The 22,841-nt window shown below is 41.2% G+C and overlaps 1 protein-coding gene across 11 annotated transcripts in view; it reads right to left on the minus strand.

The window, feature by feature from the left end:
- The window catches only part of TSNARE1 (t-SNARE domain containing 1), a 453,286-nt gene that overhangs the window by 139,564 nt on the left and 290,881 nt on the right, over nt 1–22,841 (minus strand). For 6 of the 11 annotated variants that reach the window (XM_058832846.1, XM_058832851.1, XM_058832845.1 and 3 more), the window contains one exon: nt 6,226–6,856. The exons of 2 other annotated variants lie outside the window; for them this stretch is intronic. In XM_058832846.1, coding sequence (XP_058688829.1) covers nt 6,557–6,856 — 300 coding nt within the window. In that variant the 3' untranslated portion in view covers nt 6,226–6,556. Of the gene's footprint in view, nt 1–4,764; nt 5,590–6,225; nt 6,857–22,841 lie in introns of those variants that run through there. 3 more of the 11 variants (XM_058832843.1, XM_058832852.1, XM_058832853.1) reach the window with 2 other exon arrangements.

Raw genomic sequence — 22,841 nt, forward strand, 5'->3', positions numbered from 1 at the left:
ATTCTTTACCAAAACCTCTCCCTGGTGTAGCTCTAGTGATCAGGCTCTTCCCTTGGGATACACAGAAATGGGAAGATCCCCTCTTAGAGTGCTCTGAGCATGGGCCTCTTTAGCATCCTGGTGTTGAGAAAAGTGTTTTTGCCAAATTGGTCTACTCATTGCATTAAAATAGGAAGATGACACACAAATATTTTGATTTACTCCAGAGCAAATTTGGGATAACAAATTAAATACTGGAATGTTTCCAAGGGAGAAACAGAACCAAACCAAAACAAAATAAAAAAAATCTCCTGGCTCTGAATCAGAGTCCTCTGTCCTGCACATACCTCTGCATAATTTTACTGTCTTTTTCATGGGTAAATTAACTTTCTTTTGCCCAAAGTCTGAGATTGAGACTTGTGTTCCTACAAATTTGGGTGTGCTCCTCCCCATTTTCAAAGCCCAGGAAAATTTGGTCATTGGTCAGGACATTCTGGGCAGAAAGTTCCATGGGATTGCTTGAAGACATTTCTCTGACTAGAGAGTCTCTTTGTCCTGTATTTACACATTTAGAGCTGAAGTCCTTGAAAAAGCTGTTGTGTCGTCTGGCTTGCTGTGCAACACAAAAGTGCTGTGAACACCTTTTGGGACTCTGTAAATGACAGATAAATATTAATAATAATGTGACTTAACAGCTGTTTTTTCTATCTTTTACTACCCTGCTTCCATGCAGTAAATCACAACGCTCTAAAAATGATTGGAGCGAAGAGAAATTTTAAAAGGCGTTATCGATTAATATTTCGGCATGAAGAGCTGAGTAATTCTTGGCAAAGAATCTCCTGAATTTATTCACTCTAAATTGCATTCAGTGCCAGGAAAAGGTGACCAGCTGACATCACTGGAGGTAAAACTTGTGAGAAGCAGATCTTCACTAGGAAAATTGTCTGTTCCTAATGGGACTTAGCAAACAAAAGCAAAAGGGAAGGTGTGGAAGTTTCCAGCTTTAAATCCCTCTAGAAGGCCATAATAAACTCAAGACACTCTGTAATCACTAACCCAAACTCACAGATGACTGCTGTGATAAGAATTTGGGTTTGGGTTTTTTTGGGGGTTTTGGTGATTTTTTTTGTGATTGAGTGAAGAATTTATGCTTTTTAATAAGAAAGAAATTAATGAAAGTAAGCACAGAACCAGCACAGTGGGCAGGGGCAGTACAGGCTCTTGTAAACATTTCTGTAACACAGAAAGACAATGCCCAAGGATAAAATTACAGAATCATAGAATGGTTTGGTTTTGAAGGAACCTAAAAGATCATCTATTTCCAAAACTCCTGCCAAGACTTGGGACACTTCCCATTCCACCAGGTCGCTAAAACCATGATCCAACCTGGACTTGAAAAATTCCAGGGATGGGGCAGCTTCTCTGGGCAACTTGTTCCAGGCCCTCACCACCCCCCCAGGAAAGAATTTCATCCTGATATCTGATCTTCCACTCCTGGAAGTGTTTATGAAATGTGTGGCTCCAGCACATGAGGACATGGTTTAGCAGTGAACATGGTGGTGATGTTTGGTTGACAGCTGCAGCTGATGATGATTTCAGAGGTCTTTTCCAACCTTAACAATCCTGTGGTTCTATGAAAAGAAGTGTGAGACACATGCAGCAGCCTTGGGCTGTCTCTGTGTTGTGGGATGGGAAACTGCATCGTCCTGTGTGTGGCACAGAGAACACCTTGCAAATTCTGGAATTTGCAGAATGGAGCTCCCACTGCCTTAGCCCTTTCCTTACCAAACAGGCACTTCCAATTCACAAAAAAAATACAGTTTGGCACAATGGTACACTATTTCATACATTTTGAACCATATTGCCTCTGCCAAACAGAGCACATGTGGTTTTTAAACGGGGATTAAATGTGGGAAAAACAGTGATCTTCGGATGAGCTTCTGAAGAGTGTCTTGTGTAAGTGGCAAAGTCAGGCTGGGAGGAGATGCCAAGCCAGGCAGCTCTTCCAAAAGCAGCAAGGAGGTGAATAACCTGAGCTAATAAACCCTTCCAAACATTTGTGGTGTACCCATAGTAGTTCAGGTGCTCTGTATGTTCATTATTTCCATGTAGTGCTGTATCATACCACGGGTGCATTTTCCTCATGACAGTGAAAAGTTGGGAAGCCCAGTGAATCATTTATACAACTTTCAGGGTTTCCGAAAATGCTCCAAAAAAACACTTTTGGAAATATTATCCCCTGAGGTCTGTGATGGAAAAAGACAGAGACCAACACACATCCCACTTCATCCAAGGAACAGTTCAGCTGAGCAGCCCCTGTGCAAACATTTTCAAACATTGCGCTCGGAAAAGAAAAACACAATTTGGGAACATGAATGAATGAATGAGAATGGAATTACACGGCTGCCTTGCAAAATAAGTGGAAAACAATGGAGTGAAAAATAAGTCGAGTAACAGAGAGAGAGCAAGCACAGCGTTAATGATAAGGCAAACTTTTCCAGATGTGAAAATCAATTTTATTCCAAAACTTCCCAGCCTTTTCATTTACAAAGCAATAAAATTCTATTTGTCCCCCGTTCATTTGCTACAGAAAATGCCACTAAGCGACTTGCTCTCGGCAACCACACAAAACGTAATAGGTTAGGACTGCAGCCTTAAAATATATTAGGGTTTTTTAATGAAACCAATTTATATCAGTTTGTGCCAGTGAAAGGGCTGAAGCAACTTAATTTAGTTTCATTTTCCACACATTTGTGGCCAAAGCTGGGATTCACTTATTTCTAATTCAGCCCAGCTTCCACATGCCTGCCTAAGCCGTTTCTAACTGATTTAGCTGGTGACCTCTATTAAATAGCCAGGTGTTGGGTTCTATTAAATGGAAAATCTCTTGGTACCTACACATGGCCACGGCAGCCACCTCCTCATCTGTGTGGTTTTGATTTGTGTGTGTGCTCAGTCAGAGGGCACAGGACTTTTTGCAAGTGAGGGGGAAAATTATAGCCATAAAATTGAAGATTCTTGAAAATTGAAGGCTAAACCCTGTCTGTGTCAGCCCATGCTGCATGCAACGTCATTGTAATCTGAGATTTAAACATTATAAAAGCTCCAGACAAACAGATTTTCAGGGCTTGGTTCTCTAACAACTAAATAACTGTTTTTCTTCCTTTTATTTTTATCTTTCCTTTCCTGGACACTGTTTCTTCAGTTCATAATATCACTGAATCACAGAATGGTCTGTTTGGAAGGGACCTTGGAGATCACCTAGTTCCAATCCTGCTGCCATGGAGGAATTGCAGCTAATTTGGATCAGTGTGATGTCAGTCTAAAAAGCTTTGTAGGAGGAGAATAAATCCTTTATTAGAGGCAGGAAATAATTGAGGCAAGAGGCAGAAAACTTTGAGATACATGAGCCATTCTTCAGGCCACTCACAGGTCTGTGCTTCTAAGAGAGTCTCTGGTTTTGCTTTTTCCCAGATAGTTGGGTCAGTCTAATAAAAAAACCCCACCATAATCTTCACTACAAATCCTGTTGGATTTTTATCTCAGAACACCATAAATAAAGTCAGTCCACACTCTCTGTTGTAGTAATGGTGGACCATTTTGAAGTTTTACTCCAATTTTAAAATTTACTAAATTTTACTCCAAAATTTAGTAATTCAGAGAGCACCAATACTACCAAAGTTGTTTTGCTCAAGCCCTTTGTTGTGCAGGGTATTTCACATCTAGCAGGGAATGAACCTGCCCTATACCCAATCCCTGGTGGAGTTATTAAGAGTATTTCTCCTCTACCTGGGTAAAGGTTTTTCCAAAATTTTGTAGGAATATAAAACTTAAAATTTCTGCTTTGGCCAACTTGATAAAAATCAGCTGAATGATTGTAAATTTAGATTGTAAATTTATGCAGAGCAGAGAGGACACACAGATGTAAAGACTCACAAATGACACATGCTTGGAAATAACATGTCTGTAGACAAAGTGGAAAGGAGAAGAAGGGAGGTTTAAAAGTAAAAAGAACCATCCTGGTTTCTAAAAATTCAAATCCAAAGCCAAACTTGTTGAAAAACAAATTTGGAGAGAGGTCTTTCCATCTGACCTCACGTCTTTGAAATCCTGCTTTAGCCACAGGGATTAAGGGATCCCTATCCAGTGAATTCTGTGGACCTGTAGACGGAGTTTCATTTCATGTTCAGTGGAAAACAGGAAAACAAACTCCTGTGGTCATTTCTCAAAGGGATGATGAAAGGCTGAACAGCTTCTTACCTCTCTCTGAGGATGTTTACTTTGCCATTATTCTCCAGAGAATTACAGTGGGACAACACAGTTAACTGTTATACAGGAAAAACATCCTGCCTGAGGTATCCTACAAATGGAAAGGTTTGGAAAAAGCTCTCTTTTCCCCAGAACCTGGGAGCATTAAATATGAGAATGAACAATATGTTGTTGTTTTGGGATTTCATTTTCTGACAGTCCAAAGTTAATATTCTCTAGTCTGGGACTGTGAGATCAAACTCGATGTTATAATCGAGGAATCTTTCATACTTTGCTTATTTACACTCAGACAGAAGTGGGGGGAGATGATTTTTAGTGTGTGGGGTTGTTCAGCCTCGAGAATTCTCTGGGGAGACCTCGCTGCAACTCTCCAGTACATGAAGGAGTTGAAAAACAGGGAGAGCAGCTTTTTAAACAGGCAGATAGTGATATCAGGGGGAACAGCTTTAAACTAAAAGAGGAGAGATTTGGATAAGATACTGGAAAGAAATTCTTTACTCAGAGGGTGGTGAGAAACTGCAAATGTTGCCCAGAGAAGCTGCAGCTGCCCCATCCCTGGAAGTCTTCAAGATCAGGCTGGAAGGAGCTTGGAGCATCCTGGTCTCATGGAAGGTGTCCCTGCCCATGGCAGGGGGAGTTGAAATGTCTTTAAAGTCCCTTCCAGCCCAAGTCCTTCTATGGCTCCAGGACTCTTATTATTCTCTTTTCCCTTTTACAAAATGGGGATGCTTTAGTGGAGTAATTGGCTACTGCTACACAGATGAATTGTGGTCATGTCAAAGTGTTAAGAAATTCATTCCACACCTGATGGACTAAAGTACCTGTTCAGTGTGTTTGAAAAAGCAATACATCACATATTTGGCTCTGCTTCGACTGATTTTCTATGCAGAAAGTTATTTTTAGTAGTTTTCTCTCGCTCTCTTATTGCTGTTGAGATCAGAAAAGTGACTGTGAATATTAATCATTTTACATTCCACATTTCTCTCTTCTTCTGGTGTGAATTCCATCACTCTGCATGCCAAAAGTTTATTTCTGAGAGCCAGTGCTTTAAACTTCACCGGGGATTTGATTATCAAGATGTCCGTCCTTTCTCCTTTGCTCATCCTCATCATTCACAGAGATTACAGAGAAGTATTAAATGACTGTGTTGTTGTTGATGCACGAGGCAGAGCACCACGACATCCACCCTGCTGTAGCTCCATCAGTCTGCCAAAAAAACGAGTGAGATGAAAACTAATGCATTTCAGCAAAATCCATCAGAGTCAACGTCACAAAGGACAGGACTGGCAAGAGGTGAAGTCGATGTAGTGCCACAGGCTGAGTCTTTGCCAAGTTTTGCAGCTGGAAACAGAGTGCAAGGGGAGGAAGCTTCAAATATTGGATTAAATATTGCTTTATCTTATAGACTCTAGTGACATTTCATTAAGTATGAAGGGGCAGGGGCGAGGATGTCAAATCTGACGTGCTTCTTCATTTGTTTAAATCTATTTGAAAAGCTGAAAATCCTAGCCTTACTTTTCCTTGAAAATTAAAGCTGTCTTTTAAAACTCTTCTGGTGTCTCCAGCTCTACTGGTAAAATACAACCTTCAGGAGCTCTGGTTTGGTCATTTGATCTTGATTGTTAGCCTCTCACTTCAGAGTACAGCAAATAATTTCAATTAAAGCTTCATTAAATCAAAATTGCCACAATCACTATAAGTTACTTATATATTTTTAAAGCATAACTGTTACCAACTGATCAAAATACAAGTGGGCATTTTATATGTCTATATTCTATAGTGTGCATACACTGTTTATGGTATACTTAAATTTTCACTTCTCTCAGCACAGAGCAGAAGGAATGGCTGAAATAATTTCTAAATTCACTTTCTGTGATGTCCTGACAGGAGGCTGTAGCCAGGTGGGGTTGGTCTCTTTTCCTGTGCAGCAACAGGACAAGAGAAAACTGCCTCTAGTTACACCAGTGGAGGTTTAGATTGGATATTAGGAAAAATTTCATCCCAATAAAAATGGCCCAGCCTTAGATGAGTGTGCTCAGGACAGTGGTGGAGTCACCACCCCTGGAGGGATTTAAAAGATATTTAGATGTGGGACATCGTTCATTGGTGGCTCTGGCAGTGCTGGGCTAAGAGCTGGACTTGGTGATCTTCAGTGCCTTTTCAAACCTAAACAATTCCATGATTCCACGATTCTATGATCATTCATTTTCGAAAGCACTGTGCCCCTGTGATAATGGCATCCATCACACATGACCTTGACTACTTGATACTTTTCAGGTTTTTTAATCTCTCTCCTATTTTTTTGCCATCAATATGACAGAATCCAGAGGGAAAGAGAGGCAGCAGAACTCTCAGTGTGGGATGGACAGGGCTTTGAGCAGGGAGGAGGAGCTCCAGCAGTGGAAACAACCACACCACAACTCCACAGTCTGTCCTCACTGGCAGGAGCCAGCTGGATATTGTGGCACCAGTCCAACAGCCCTTTTGGTGGCCACAGAAAATAATTCTCACAGCAGTGAAGTTCAGATGAAGAGGAGCTGGTGGAAATGACCAGGATTTTCTTGGCATGCCTCTCCAAACAGCCTGTGGTTGTGTGCAGATGGACCAGCTGATCACATCGTGCGTTTCACATGATGCAAAAAACAATAATGGAAAACAGCAGTTGTCAAAACACTGTCTTTATACCCACACTTATTTTTCATTGTCTTGGAGCCTGACTGAGTTTGAATCAATAATATGATTGTGGTGCTTTACAGAGCAGGAAAAAAATTTCAGATCCAAAGAGTGATGGATCCATGACTCTGGCTCAGACCCTTGTGTGATGATGTATCACTTCTAAAGGGCTGAACTGGCTACTCAATTATGAAATAAAAGTGTAATTATCTCAATTTTTTTCCCTCTCCCCAAAAAAATTCACTGGCAGTCTGTATTCAAAAACAGTTAATACTAAAAAAATACACCTTTTTTCTTTTTTTTTTTTTCTTTTTTTTCCTTTTTTTTTCTCCATTTTATTTTTTTTTTAATTTTTTTTTACTGATGAAGGTCATACAATACAGTCTTGACTGCATTAAATGACATGTAAGAATTATTATACTTCTAAGAAGAGTAGATAAGGATTGGGTTTTTTTAATAACCTGATAACTTGCTCTTACAAATGCTGAAAACTGGCACAACGTGCTGTATCTGGATTTGTTGCTGGTATATGGAAAGATGTATTTTATTCAAGGAGCAAATTTCCAAAGACTTCTGGTGTGGCCAGAGAAAGTGCATATGAGGAGACAGGCAAAGAAAGAAGAGCAAAAGGAAAACAAAGGAAAACAAAGGAAAACAAAAAATCCAGGTGAAAACAGCGGGTATATAAAACCTGAGAAAACTGGTCCTTGATTTATTAGCTGTAATTGCATTTAGGCACACATTATTAGTACTTACTATTTGTGTTCCAAAGGAACGACTAATAGATAAATTAACACTTTGTGTATCTTCTAAAAATATATTAAACAGACGAACAAGGTACTTACTAAGAAAACAAAGCTAATTAAAATTGCTCTTTTGTAAAGATTGTTCTTTGTAAAGATTAACTTTACAAAGCCTAATGGTATCAAGGCACGTGCATTTTTTGCTCATCTCTCTCATCCCAAAGTCTCTGAATGCAGAGTTTGATGTTGTTGTTGGTTTTTCCAATACGCTTCTCTCTTAGGAACAAACTGCAGTTTAATACAGGGTGAAAAGGGTTTTTCCCTTGCTCAGACAAACAAGCTCAGATGCCTGTCACATTCAGCTGTTAATCCATATTTATAGTCAGTGTGATAGGAATAAAAGCCCTTCATGACCAAGCCACAACCCTGAGTTCATAGTTCAGAAAGGGTCACAGAAAGACAACAAAGGGAATAATCGATGTAAATCCAACCCTGCACTTTTAGAGTGGCTCTCATCAGAAGGCAATGAGAAGTCAGACGGAAAAGAGAGTTAAAAGGACAGTTCCACACAAATCAATGCAGAGAGACAGAGGAATGGCTCTTAAAACTGGATCAATGTCTCTTTTCTTTCCACTACTGAGAAGCTATGATGCCAGCCTAAGCCAGGACTTCAAAAGGTATTTGGGTGCCAGATGAAGAAAAATAAGCATTGAGAAATGAATGATGGATGCAGGAAGAGCAATCCAAAAGCTCTGGACTGTGGTGAATGAGAAAGAAACTATCTATGCCACTATCTATGCATCCCTGGTGTTTCCTTAGCCAGGTATTTGTTAAGTGGCAGGGAAGAGCACAAACCTGGGCAGGCAGCTCCTCAGGCAGGAGCAAGAGGGAAAGAAGCAGAATTTTAATTTCAGTTCAGATGTCTCAGAATCTAGTGCCATTTTAAAACCTTGGGACATTCCACAGGGCCTTCAACTGCTGATCCAGGGGGGCACGAGTTTCTCCTGTTCCTGGATCTCACCTGAAATGGGGGATTTAATTTGGGGTGTCTTGAAGCCACTGAAATGTCACAAGCAGCACTAAAAGGTTTTGCAGAATCATCCTTTGATAATCTATACCCAGGAGAGTCTACTTAAACTGTGAGTTCCCTCAGGAGGAGATTTTCTTTTGTGAAACATCTCCCATGATGGAGGTCCAGCTTAGTTTTGGAGGCACTAACATGTGATGTTATGTAAGAAATGGAGAGAGAAAGAGCATTTCTTGTGGACAGCAGGTAAACACTTGTTTCTCCAGCTCCTCGATGGTACATAGCTCCCAGAATCATCAAAATCATAGAGAGTTTTCCATGCACTCTCACCCAGGAAGCCTCAGAGCTCCAACATCTAAGCAAATTCACCTGGCAATACCTCAAAACCTCACATGAAACAATTTTGTTTTCACTGTAGTTCTCCATTCTGCTCCAACAAAAATCAACACTTTGTCTTTGCTTCTTGTCCCTCAGATGCTGGAAGCTTCTGGAAATGCTGTGGTGATGTCAAAGACCTCACTTAACCACTTACAACACAAAAGATCACAAAGGATCACAGCACCCCTTCAGAAGGGGTAAACTGAGGCATTTAAATGACATCTAAGGACATGTGAACTACTGACACATGAATAGATTCACTCTCCACTATCCTGTACATTGGTCTTTTTCTTTAAAACACTCCTTTTGTCTCTGTAGAAGGACTTGGTGATTTCACCTGATCTCTAAACTGACAGGGACCAGCCCAAACTCTCCTCCAAAATGTTTCCAACAGCTGCCAGAGCTGTCATCTTGGCCTGAACCCAACTGGTTAAAACTCAGCCATGAAGCTTTTGGCTATGACAGAATGTATTTATTTTGCATTTAAGGAATAAAGCTAATTAATTTTTTTAGACCTTGATGAATATGAGACTCTTCCCCTTATTGCTGGCAGTACTTACAATGGACCCTTTAATGCTTTTTATACTGACTAAAAAAAAAAAAAAAAGAAAAAAAAATTAAAAATCACAGCTTTAGCTGAATAAGGCATTTCCTAATGGTGTTACAGGACCTGGAAGCATTACAGCTAATTGAACTTACTGTTCTTGGAGTAGACACACAAAGGTCGGGTTGTCTTAACAGCTTGTAGGCTGTCAAGCTGTGTTTGTTCTTGAATACATGCAGCAGTCCTTTCCACCCCGAGCAGTAATGACTCAGTGTACCCAGCTCCAAGAGCCCTGCCTGACAGCCAGCCCCTTTCCTGTGCTCTACTAAAATGGAAACAGGCAGGCAGCAAATCCAGGGGTTTTTATTCCGTCAGTTCCCACGGACTGGGGACGAGAAGACCAATTTTGTCATCCTCATTAATTCAGGCTGTCTGCCTCGGCCCCACGTGTTTGTGGCAGGGTGTCTCACCCCCCAGGAGCTCGTCTGTGCCTTGGTACCCAGTCAGAAATCTGAAGCAGGACAAGATGTCTTGTATTGAGCTATTTTGGTGCCTTGGGGTGACCACTGGCATCTCCCAGCTGCCAAGACACATCCTGCTTTTGAAGTGAGATCTGGAAAATTAAGCTGGATTTCTGACTGACAGGCTCTTCTTTACAACTATAAAAGCCACACCAAGGTTTCACGAAGCAGAAATGTTCTATACATTTCCCTGGAAATGTGTGGAGTTTTTTCTGTGAGTGAGAATGCTGCCTCATGGTTACTCCCAGGGGCAGAGTGATGGAATCTGTACATTATCACCATTTTGTTGTAAGTTACATTCAACTCCAAATCAATACTATTTCTGTTGCTGGCTTTAATACAGGTACCTTGATATAGTGTACTCTTTTATGTTATGCCGTAATCTAACAGTAGTTATTTCAGTTAATACTGTGAACTAAGTAATGATTAAGATCTTTCATCCATCCTCTCTTATCTGCTTAATAAATAATTAATTTTTACAAATTGATCCTGCTTGCCATCATCAGAACTTGTGAGCCAGAGCAATTCCTTAAAGTGTTGTGAAAATTTGAGTCCAAGGCAGGGCTTGTCTGAAGCTGCCACTCTCCCTGTGAGTGTTTCACATGCATCAGGTGCAAACACCTCCCTCAGAGAAAGGCAGCACTGAGGAAGGCAAGCAGCGTGGGTTGCAATGCAGCAGAAGATGAAAAACCTTCTGCTCTTTTAGTAATCTCCACCAGTTTTCTATTACCCTTTCTGTTAGAAATAATGAAGTAAAGTATAAAGTGCCTGGCTCCAGCTTCTAAGCATTGATTCTTGCTGTGTTTTCTCCCTGCTACATTTCAGAACCCGGAATGCTCAGTATTCTCCTGCGAGCACAGTGCATGTACAGTGCAATAAACTTTCCTCTAAGTCTTCATTCAGATAATCTATACACACTTCTAGCTTTTTCATACATGCTATTCTTTTCAACTTGGGATTTTTCCATATCCCTTTTGAAATGTGGCAGAAAGAGGTGCCTCTTCTCGACCCTTCCATGCAGAATTAAAACCTTTTCCTGCATCCTCAGGGGGTCTCACCTGTCCTGGATTTCTGGCTGGAATGGCCATGGGAGTACTCAAAGAACTGCACCTAAAGAAGTCTGAAATTAAAGTAATGTAATAACTGGTAAATATGGCAAGAAAACACCACAGCCACAATGTTAGGGAAAGTTAGGAAAACTGATTCTTCGCTTTTATTGCATCACAGACACTGAGACACCATCCCTGAAGTTTCTCACTGAAAGAGACACTGAGCAGTAATTAATCCTCACACACGCAACATTCAGGATCAGGACACATCACTGGCAACCAGAATAATTTATTCCACTCATGTTTAAGTCACTGTTTCTTTGGGGCTCCCTTCTAAGTCCCAAAGTCCCTTTCTCAGCCCTTTTGAACCCTTAAGCAAGATTGATCTGGTAACTCAATCTCTGCTCTTGCAATTGCTAAGTTGATTATCTTCCCTCACAGGTCTGCAAAGGCATTATTTCGCTTTCTTCAAACTTTAACTCCCTCAGATTGTCTGAGAAAGTGCCCCTTTCTTGAGCTATTTCTGTTCCAGCCTGACAGGAACAGTAACTAAAGCACAGGTCTATTGATTAAATATCCTTATTTTTTCCCCCTGCAACAGCCTAAGGCATTTAATCAATATGGCAATGCCCCATATCATGGACCAGAGATACAATATCCAGTGATCATAAACTGCTCCAAGAAGTGGTATAAAGTGATTTTATGACCTGACACCAGATAAAACATCCATTCTTAGTGGAATAGATACATGCATTTCCTTCTGCAAGCCAGTTACATAAAAAGAGCTGAACGTCACATGGAGCAGCTGAATCACAGAAAAGACCCCTCCAAGATTATGATTTCACATACATCAAAAGGAAACAGATTTTGCTAAAGCATTTCTATATAAAATGCCATTTATTTCTTGAAAGTGATGCATAAACACTTCCCAAGAGGAGAAGTACATGGCAGTCTATCGAACATTCTTTATATGAATCCTCCTCCTATAACCCCTCAACTGCTCACAAGCTTATTCTTCTTTTTGAATTTAATTTTCCTCACAACCTTTCGGGGGAACTGGCTGGTATACTTATCCTTGGGAAGGTAGAGCTGATCTGTGTTAAAATAGTTTTTCAATACAATAATGCCACTCAGGGTCATTATTCTTGAGTCTATGTAGAAATCAGTGAATGCTCTACTGCAGATACACCTGTTTGTAGTCAAACCAACAAAAAACCCCAAATTAAAGAAATGACAGCACTAATAACTTGGAATCAAATAATGGAAATAGGGTAGTGGCAACTGTTACGAGTGAAAACAGCTACAAACAAAATAATACTATTTTTCCACACAGGGCATGGTTAAAAAATTGACATTTTTTATGCCACTGTTTAAGACCATGGTCCATGTGGCAAGAATTTTAAGTGGCCAGAGAACATAGTCTTTTGTCAATGTCCTAATTCCTTGGTTGGAGTTTGGCAACTGAGACTAATTATAAAAACTCAGTGGTCATCAGCAAAACTCAATATTCATCAATTCAAAGCTCTTGAAAAATTAAAGGGTTGATCAATTTCAATGGAAATCTTAGGAGAAAAGCCAGAGTTATTCATCTTATATAAGACACTTGAAAGACTGGAAACAAAAATTATTCAGGTGGTCACTACTAAAATGTTCTTTTTCCTAAATTTTGTCAGTCATTTTGTCAGTAAATGCATGAAAAATAAAGTCTGTGATTCTTAGTCCTGGCCATACTCATGACCCTGTTTGCTCCGAAAGAGAAAATTTTTTAAAACTTCTGCACTTAGTCCTGTTTGGCTATGGGGAAAGATGTATATTTACAGCATCCCTTCATTCCCCACCATCTCCTGTTTTGGCCCTTCAGGGCAAAAATCTCCAGGATCAAACCTGATTTGTTTGGCCACAGCATGGAATTGTCTATCGAGGTACCTCGTGTGAGGGAGCACTTTGGGCTGAACCAAAAGGTTCAGTGTGTGGGATTCAACCCACTTGGCATTAAAAATCCAAACTCCAGGTGTTTAAACAACCAGGGTAAGTGACTGAATCCTGAATTAGATCTCTTAAAAGGGGGAGGAACCTTCTAAAGGCACCAATCCCTCTCAAGTGGCTGTGAAGCAGAGCTTGAGGACTGGTTTTGCACAGGTTCAAAGAAAGGACCTTGTAGCCAGCCCAGCCCTCCTGATATTCCTCAGAGCCAGGAAAATTATATCAATGCTATTTGGGATATTGGCTTGTCTGGTTCAGGTTTTTTTTTTAAATTTTACCTGTCTTCTGTAATAGAATGTGATTTTTAACCAAGTACAGGATGTGTGAGAAACAAAATACATTGAGTGACAGTGACTTCTTTCAGTTTATTCCATATTTATGCAGTTATTAGGAATGTTTAAGGAAATATATTTATACCTATATATGCAATCCTCAGGCTGGTGTGATAAAAGGTTGAAAAATTATGTACAATGTATTCACATTTAACTCGGAAAGACCACTTTTTACCTTTAGATATTTTGCAAAAGCTCAAATTTTTCCTTTCTACTCCATCTTATAATTATTGTGAAAGAACGCACTGATGAAAATTTTTTCAAGGTCATTTCATATTTTGACAAACATTAACATTTGCATATTACAGAAGCATCCAACCACTGCTCCTGAAACCAGGGGGACAAGGGCAGAGAGATTTGAAGAGACCTGACAGGAAACAAGCCCTCTGCTTTTAAAGGGGGGAAAATATCAGTAATTAAATGTGCAGTTCTCATAAGCACAGCAGGGATGTGTTTTTATGCACAAATACATAATGGCACAAAAGTACAAATTTATAAAAAATCTGATCAGCTGAGTGACATTTGCAAAAATGCTTTTTTTTTTTTTTTTTTTTTTTTTTTTCAGGGGAGTTCTGATTTGTTAAAGCCATTGTAGATTTTTGTGAAATAAACTTCCTTATAATTTAGTTTGATGCACCTGAAAATTAGAAATGTAAGCACTTCTGGGGGTGGCTGTTTCTGGTATCAATAAATGAAGTTCTGCCTTCACTGCCCTGAAGATACACTTGGAGAAAGTTCTGATTTCAGCCCTTAGTCCAGTTTACAGTGGAGTAAACTGGAATAAATATTTCACAGATTTTACAGTAAAACTGTAATTTAAACTTCCAAAACCCCACTATAAACAGAAGGAAAAAAAAAACAAACAAAAACAAAAACAAAACACATGAACAAAGTAGTCTTATTACTTGGATTTATCCCAGAGCAAAACTGGGAAACCTGAGACTGAGATTTACCTTTCTTCAGCTCTAAACCTAACTCCAGAAATCATCTGTAGTTTGATTTGGTCACTAGATCTGGGCAAACAACAGAAAATACCTTTTCAGAGAAGGAAATGTATTCTAAATTGGATCTTCTGGAGCATTCTTTGTTAGGAGGTGAGCTCAGCTGGAGGTAGACTGTTTTTAAGATATGAATTTAAGCGCTAAGAATCAGAAACAACTATAAATACGAAATTTCCATGAAGAAAGAAAGAAGCTACAGGATAAAAGCGAAAGGAACAATTGTTTTAATCCTATTAAGAGCTTGATTAATGCAATTAAATAAACATATTTCAATTAGGACATGTTTCAAGCTGCTTTACTCCAAGGCACTTCTCCCTGTGGTACCACCCTTTAGCATCCCAGATATGACATCGAGGTTGGCACTGGCAGTACAATCCTTCTGTCCCATTTATCCAGCAGGAATTAATTTTCTTTTCATAGTTCTAATAATTTGGGCCTAAAGGATTTAGATATGTGGAACAGGGATATAGGTAGGATCTATCACAAGTTCAGACTTTTTAATTTCTGGTAAAACAAACGCCCTCGGTTTTCTTTTGTTAGGAGGCTGCAAAGCAAATACAAAAATAATTTTTCTGTTTTCCTGTGTGAGGAAGAGGAAGAATTTTGGGAATGAAAGAAGAATGAAAACCCAGATAACTGAACTCATTCTGGGGAATTATGGCTGTGGCCAGGATTGGTGTTATGGGGTGAAGACACAATGGGAACCTGACTTAAAGAGAAGGCAGGAGCGTGTTTGCTGAGTGAAACTCTCAGAAAGGTCGTGGGGAAATGCAGACAATTTGGTTATGGAGCTCCCTGCCAAATCCTGGACTATGGAAAAAATAAGGCAACTGTGCAGGGAGAGGGAATAATTCAGCCTGGATCCATCCTGGGTTCATGAAGCTCCCAAAACCACCCCACGTCTGCAGAAAACATCTTTTCAATTCCTAATTAAGTTTGGTACTCAAGTCATCATTTGATAAAGGGTATCCTTAACTTTTCATGGTGTAGGGAGAACTGGAATCTCCTGAACAGCATTTTCATGTAAAATTAAAACTAAAAATTAAAAAAAAATTCAAATGTGAAGCATTGACTTTCACATTATCACTCCTGAATTCTCCCTGAATATGGGGGTAAATATCTGTAGAACTTCACTGATGAAAAATTAGGAAATGTTGATTGTGAATGAGAAAAAAAAAATAAATAAAAAGCTTAAGTGATGAAACATCAGGTACTTCCCTTTTTCCAAGTGCTTCAAAAAGACTTTTTTGCCATGGACTCATCCTGTTCATTCCTCAATTTGAGGAAGAGAAGAGAAGAGAAGAGGAGAGGAGAGGAGAGGAGAGGAGAGGAGAGGAGAGGAGAGGAGAGGAGAGGAGAGGAGAGGAGAGGAGAGGAGAGGAGAGGAGAGGAGAGGAGAGGAGAGGAGAGGAGAGGAGAGGAGAGGAGAGGAGAGGAGAGGAGAGGAGAGGAGAGGAGAGGAGAGGAGAGGAGAGGAGAGGAGAGGAGAGGAGAGGAGAGGAGAGAGAAGGAGAGAGAGGAGAAGAGAAGAGAAGAGAAGAGAAGAGAAGAGAAGAGAAGAGAAGAGAAGAGAAGAGAAGAGAAGAGAAGAGAAGAGAAGAGAAGAGAAGAGAAGAGAAGAGAGAGAAGAGAAGAGAAGAGAAGAGAAGAGAAGAGAAGAGAAGAGAAGAAGAGAAGAGAAGAGAAGAGAAGAGAAGAGAAGAGAAGAGAAGAGAAGAGAAGAGAGAGAAGAGAAGAGAAGAGAAGAGAAGAGAAGAGAAGAGAAGAGAAGAGAGAGAGAAGAGAAGAGAAGAGAAGAGAAGAGAAGAGAAGAGAGAAGAGAAGAGAAGAGAAGAGAAGAGAAGAGAAAAAAAGGCATGAGGGGAAGGCAGCTTTTCACCCTGAAAAATAATTTTCTGTTTGGCTGGGAAAAAGAAAAAAAAAAAACAAAAAACAAACCACAACAAGAAAGAAAGAAAAGTGAGAATTAAAGCTATGTACAAGTTCAGTCCAAGAGACCCCCAAAGACCTGGAATGAAAAATTTTAAATGAACCGCTGATGTGCTCTGATGGAAAATGCTATGGAGGAGAAATAAAAGGAATATAAAACAGACAAACAGGAGGTGAGTTTCAGTAGAAGATTGGCTTGTGGTCAAGAGAAGCATCTGCAGAACAAGAATTACAGGGCTACCTCACACTCAGCATTTCTGGGTACCAAATGCTCACCAGCTGAGGTCATGAAGACATCTTCACCACAGGGCATGGATATGCACATCTGAATCTCAGTGGATTTTCATTCATTAGTCCAGAAAAAACCAAAACAAAACAAAACTAAAACAAACAAACCAATAAAACAAAAATTCCATAAAGGAATTGAATGTGTTTGCTTATTTTAGGCAACCTAAAAATGTTGACAGCTGAACAATGAAAAACTCTCCTAAATAAAGAAGAGTTGTAGCACAGTTAGTCATGCTCTCCTCCCCTGTCCTGGTGCAGGTTGAGATGGCTGAGCCTGGATGTACAAAATTAATAGTGTAAATGCAAGAATGGCACCACAATTCAGTGCTGCTGATCCCTTCTGCTTTCATTTTGAGCATCAGTGGGTGCTCAACTTGGGACTGACTTGCTTTGCATGTAGACAAATGAGTTTGGAAGGGAGCATCCACACTTATGAAAATGTTGGTGGAAAGATCAGCTACTGGTGGAATGTTTAGGAAAAGACTGGGAGAAATTATGGCCTAGGGAGACAGGTTAATTAATTAATAGCAAAAAAAAAGTCATTACAAAATGATTTTTGTTTAACCAAATGTGTTAGACTAACACCATGGCAGGGGATATTTAATGCTTCACAAAATAAAATAAAAACACTCTCAAAAAGCCATTCAAGTAATTGATCAGTCTGACAGGAGTGAAGAATAATTCTCACAGGAGTACAAAGTATTCTCATATTTGTTTTTGAAACATGGCTAAAAAACCAAATCAACAAAAAATACAAGAAGAGTGAGACCAACTAAAATACTGGAGTGCTGCTGAACCATTCCCAGCTGGAGGTGACACAGGGTTTTCCCAGATGTTGGGAGATGGGAGAGGGGCCCTTGCAGTGCAACCCTCCCCAGCCAGCTGCAGAACAGAGCATACATACAGATACAATCTGTATTTAGATTGAGACTGTGCTGATGGCAGGGGGATTGGAACTAGGTGATCCTTATGGCCCCTTCCAACCTAAATCATTCTATGATTATCACAGGAAAAGCCCCAGGAAGTTTGAAATTAAACGTTTTTGGTGATTGAAAGGAAACTGAGGAAAATGCAATTAAAGTAAATCTTTGTTTTGGTTAAAAATCCTGTGTTCCTGACTGTCTATCACATCCAACACGGACATTCCATGGCAACACAGCAGCAGCAGCAGCAGGAACTTCCCTCCACCTGTCACCTCTGGGCTGTGGACATCCATTTATACATTTAATGCTGCAGCCTCTGTTTTGCCAGCAGTCACTGCCAGCAGGGACATCCACAATGGGAAAAAAATAATGTACTGCACTGCCCAGAGCTGAATGGATCTGCAGCTTTTCCTTCACGTTGATGTCTGGCGGTGCTTTCAAGTGCCAGCACATTTTGTTAGCAAGGTGTCAAGGCAGGCCCAGCTCAGGGTCCAGCTTAACTGCACATAAATGTGCTCAGTGTGCTGACAGGCTCAATGAGCCTGCAGGGAGCTACACAGGATTTGTCCTGGGGGAAAAGAGGGCCAGGGGGATCTTACCACTCCCCTCAGCCCCTGAAACGAGGATGTAACCAGCTGGGGGTTGGTCACTTCTCCCTGGCAGCCAGAGACAGAACAAGAGGACAGGGCCTGGAGCTGCACCAGGGGAGGAGATTTGGAGAATTTCTGCACTGAAAGGGTGATCAGACACTGGAAGGGGCTGCCCAGGGAGGTGGTGGAGTCACCATCCCTGGAGGTGTTTAAGGAAGGACTGAATGTGGCACTCAGTGCCGTGGTCTGGTTGACAAGGTGGTGTTTTGTGATAGGCTGGATTTGAGGATTTCAGAGGTCATTTCCAGACTATTTAATTTTGTGATTCTGAGGCTGGGGTGTTCTGGGGACTTGTGCTGAAGCTCTTCTAATACAAATTGTTGTCTGGTGTGTTGTTGCAGTTGAAGTTACACAGATTTTCAGACTTCTCAGGTAATTTCCTGATGCTGCTCCACCCCTGACATATCCCTCCCCATCTTTCATCTCACTCCAGGTAGGTTCAACAACTTGGGATCAGCCTTTTCTCCCAGGCAGTTATGGACAGGACAATGGAAAACAGCCTCGAGTCATGCCAGAGAAGGTTTAGTTTGGAGAGCAGGAAAAAAGTCTTCACTGAAAAAGTGATTAAACATTGGAACAGGCTTCCCAGGAAAGTGGTGGAGTCACCATCCCTGGAAGTGTCCAAAAGATGAGCAGATGTGGCACTTTCTGATATGGTTTAGTGGGCAAGGTGATGATCGGTCAAAGGTTTGACTCAGTCATCTTGGAGGTCTTTCCCAACCTAATAATTCTGTGTTTCTGTGAAAAATAAGCCTTCCCTTCCACCTTCTGGACGTGAGCCCTCTTCTTATTGCTCTCCATAAATGGATCTGAAATGATTTTGTTTTGCCTTTATTTTGAAGAAATTCTGTTGACTTGTTACCTGGACTTCACGGATTGGAACTGCATTTAAAAAATGGACCACAAAAACCCAGCTATGAGGCAAAGCTTTACAAGTTTATGCCTGTTTCCCTCTGAAGAGCCATCTCTGGATAGCCACAAAGGGCCAACGTTTTATTCATTTGTGCAAACAAAGCAGGTACACCAGAATTTTTTCACCTGCTTGAGAACACCAATTCAACACCCTCTGTCTGTTGTTCAATCCTAATTAGCTTTGGATGCCAAAATGCAAGGAAGACCAGGGAAAAGCAATGAAACAACACCCATGCTGCCTGTCACTGAAGGCAGTGCTGCTGAAAAAGGCTGGGATACATTTGGAGACATAATCCAATTCCCAGTGTCCACTGTGTGTTTATGGCAATGGCCATGGATGCAGCAGGCTGAGTGCCACAGCCAGCAGGCACAGCAGGCATTTCACTGCATCTGGGGCTGGGGAGAGGGCAGACAACATCCCTCAGCTGCTGCAGAAGCAGCGTGGCCAGAGTGAGGGGTGTACTCTGCTTTCTTTCTACCTGATTATTCCTGTCCCAATTCCATGGTGATTCTCCAGATCCATGGCAGTGACACCAAAAGCAGGCTATGACTTGGTGGCTCTTTTGCTGCATGAGGGAAAGCACCCCAAGTATTTGGAGATCAACTTAAATTAAAGAAAAATTAAAAGTAAGCTCGACTTTGTCTCTCACATCGTTCTGCTGCTTTGTATTTCTCTGTGCTCTCATTTCCTGCTGCATAGATCAATCTGCTGCCTGGTCTTGGGCATGCTGCTCTCATTTCCAAATCCTTGGACATTCAGGTCTTACTTTATGGCTTGCTGCTGATCCTCTGCTATGTTTAAATCCTCCCTAAATGCAATACCCAGAATTCAGTGTCTTTCCTGCCAACACAATTCAGCTTTATGCAATCAGTACCTATATTCAGAATTCTTTTTCTCTCTACAGTGAATTTCCAGGTGGGTACAGAAATATGTCATCTCTCCTTTGTCCTCCATCATATCTGTTCCTAAAAGTTGTGAATTCTAGTTGCCATTTATAGAGGCTTTCAGACAATTAATGACCATCACCTTTGTGATCATGGTGTAAAAGATTTGTTTCTGTGTCTTATTTGAGATTAGTCTCTATCAGAGCCCAAGGGTCCAAGTAGCACTTCAGTCCCCTCTTCATTTTGACTCTATTATCTTTTAGCACCAAAAAAACTCCCTGTCTTATCAAATTATTAATTCCTTTTGGAAAAGTAGCATCAGTAGTAAAACAGTGATTCAATATCCTCACTGACACTCCACAGCTATTTCAAAATCTGTGGTTCAAAAAATGTTTCTTCTGTTTATAAATTTATCCCCCAAAAAACAACAGTGAAAGATAAAACAAAAAAAGCACAGGATCAAACAAGGAGCACACCAACTTCATCTCTGACTGGACCATCACAAATAAAATTTGGGTTTCTCGTGACTCACAGCACAACTACCAGAGCTGGTGAACACTGGGCTCAGTTTTCTCAAAAACCGTTCAAAGTGATGAGTAAGTTTATGCATCCCTGAGAGAATTTTTACTTTGAGTAGCCAGGGAGCTGCAAGCCCAAGCTGCCCTTCCAGGGAGGGCAAACCAGAAAAGGCTGGAAAGGAGGAAAACAGGAAGGAGAGCTGGGGCAGCACCCTCACCACCAAGGGCTCAGTCCCACAGAGCCTGAGAAAGAGCAGAGCAGGTCCAGTGACAAAAATCAGGGTCAGCCCGAGGGTCAGGGCCCTCCAGAGAGGAAATAAAGGAGCTCTAAGGCCAAGACAGAGACAAATGTGTGAGTTGGGTCAGGGTCAGCACAGTGCATGGGCAAAGAGGGCAGAGTAATGGCACAGCTCAGGCGGGGACCAAGAGCAAGGAATTTGAGTTTATCTCCCAGGGAAAGAGGTGCTGCTCCCATGGAGACATCTCACAGCTCTGTAATCCAAGGATGCAGAGAGGAGGGTCTCAGACCTGGCCTAAATCATGGCCATACAAAACCCTGGGGCAAGGGAAAAAATAAGGAAAGAGTGTCTGTGCACAAACTTTGGCACAAAGCAGCTGCCTCTCTACTCCTAACTCACAGAGGGATGAGGCAGAGGCACAAATGGTGGCTCTTTATGCATTCTTTTGGGGGCAGCTTGGTCCTATTCTCCCAAGGAATGACCCAGGTGCTGTGTAGCACGGGGCAGTGACCATTCCCAGTGCAGTGTTTGGGTGCTCTCCTCTTTCTGCATGGGAGATGTCCCTGCTCATTGCAGGGGGTTGGATTAGGTGACGTTTAAAGGTCACTTTCAACCCAAACCATTCTATGTTTCTATTTCATAATTTAATCATGAGGACATAACCAGGCCTTGGATTCACAGGACAGCCCCCGGCCTTATTTAATTCAGCAGTAGGGATACATTCCCTCCTGAATTCTACCATCACATTCATTTTCCCTCTTCCTATAAATCCTCCTTATTTCCAGCCCTGATGCTAATCAAACATAACCAGAACTCAGAATTCCAACAGCTTGTTAAAGTGAAATGTGGTGATTATCTGTTACCCTTAAAGGAGGGTACAATGCCAGCTCCCACAAATGTCAAATCAATGCCTGTGTGGCTCAGCTGCCTCATCCAAAGGCCTGCTGAGGACACCCACCATGATTTTATTGACTACACTTCTGTGGAAATAATTTGGAGAACAAATCTGGGACACCTGGAAGAAGGAAATAGCAGGATAAAGTGATTTATGGGATGTAATGGTTTTAAGCTGGGTAGATGTAGATGAGATTTTGTGAAGAAATTCTTCCCTGTGAAGGTGGTGAGGCACTGGCACAGGTTTCCCAGAGAAGCTGTGACTGCCCCATCCCTGGAAGGGTCCCAGGCGAGGTTGGATGGAATTTGGAGCAACCTGGGGTAGTGGAAGGTGTTCCTGACCATGGCAGGGGGTGGAACTGGATGATTTTTAAGGTCCCTTCCAACCAAAGCCAATCCATGATTCCATGATTTGTCCCCAACAGCCACTCTAAGCAGAGCTGACAGAAAATGCTGAGTCTCATCACCTTTGTCAAACTAAATCAGCGATTTTGGTCCCTAAAGCAGTTTCCTAACAGGAACAGATTTCTTTGGAGAGGAGAAGGCAGGGGAGGAGGAGAGGATGAGAATGAAAATCAAAGAATGATTCACAGCTGCAGCATTTTCTGATTAGATAATGACGGTCTGTGATACAATATGAACATGTCCTGTTTACACTGGACCTTGCAGCATGATCTGACAGGCAACAGTAAAAGCAATTATACAAACACCGTTCCTGAATACGTTTCACTAGATACTGTTACAGATATCCAGTGCTAGAGACTCTAAAATCTCCCCAGAAAGTATTTCAATCTCCTTATCATTAAACAGCTTTTCTTAATATCAACCCTGATTCTTTCTTGCTGCACCTTAAGTCCATTACTTCTTGTTCTTCCCAACTGTAATAAACAAAAAAAAGCTGTGATTATTCTTTTCCTCTTTCCAGCAGACTTTTATGCACCAAGAGACCTTTATCTTCAGCTCTATCTTTTCTTTTTTTAGATTAAGCAACTCCTTTTGTAATCTTTCCTCTGCAGCCTGGCTTGGCAGCTCTGGGATCACTCCTGCTGCTTTCCCATGCCCCCAGCAGCTGCCCCGTGCCCCAAAGGGAGCACCCAGCACCAG

The sequence above is a fragment of the Poecile atricapillus genome, chromosome 2 (assembly GCF_030490865.1).
Source record: "Poecile atricapillus isolate bPoeAtr1 chromosome 2, bPoeAtr1.hap1, whole genome shotgun sequence".
Taxonomy (NCBI): Eukaryota; Metazoa; Chordata; class Aves; order Passeriformes; family Paridae; genus Poecile; species Poecile atricapillus.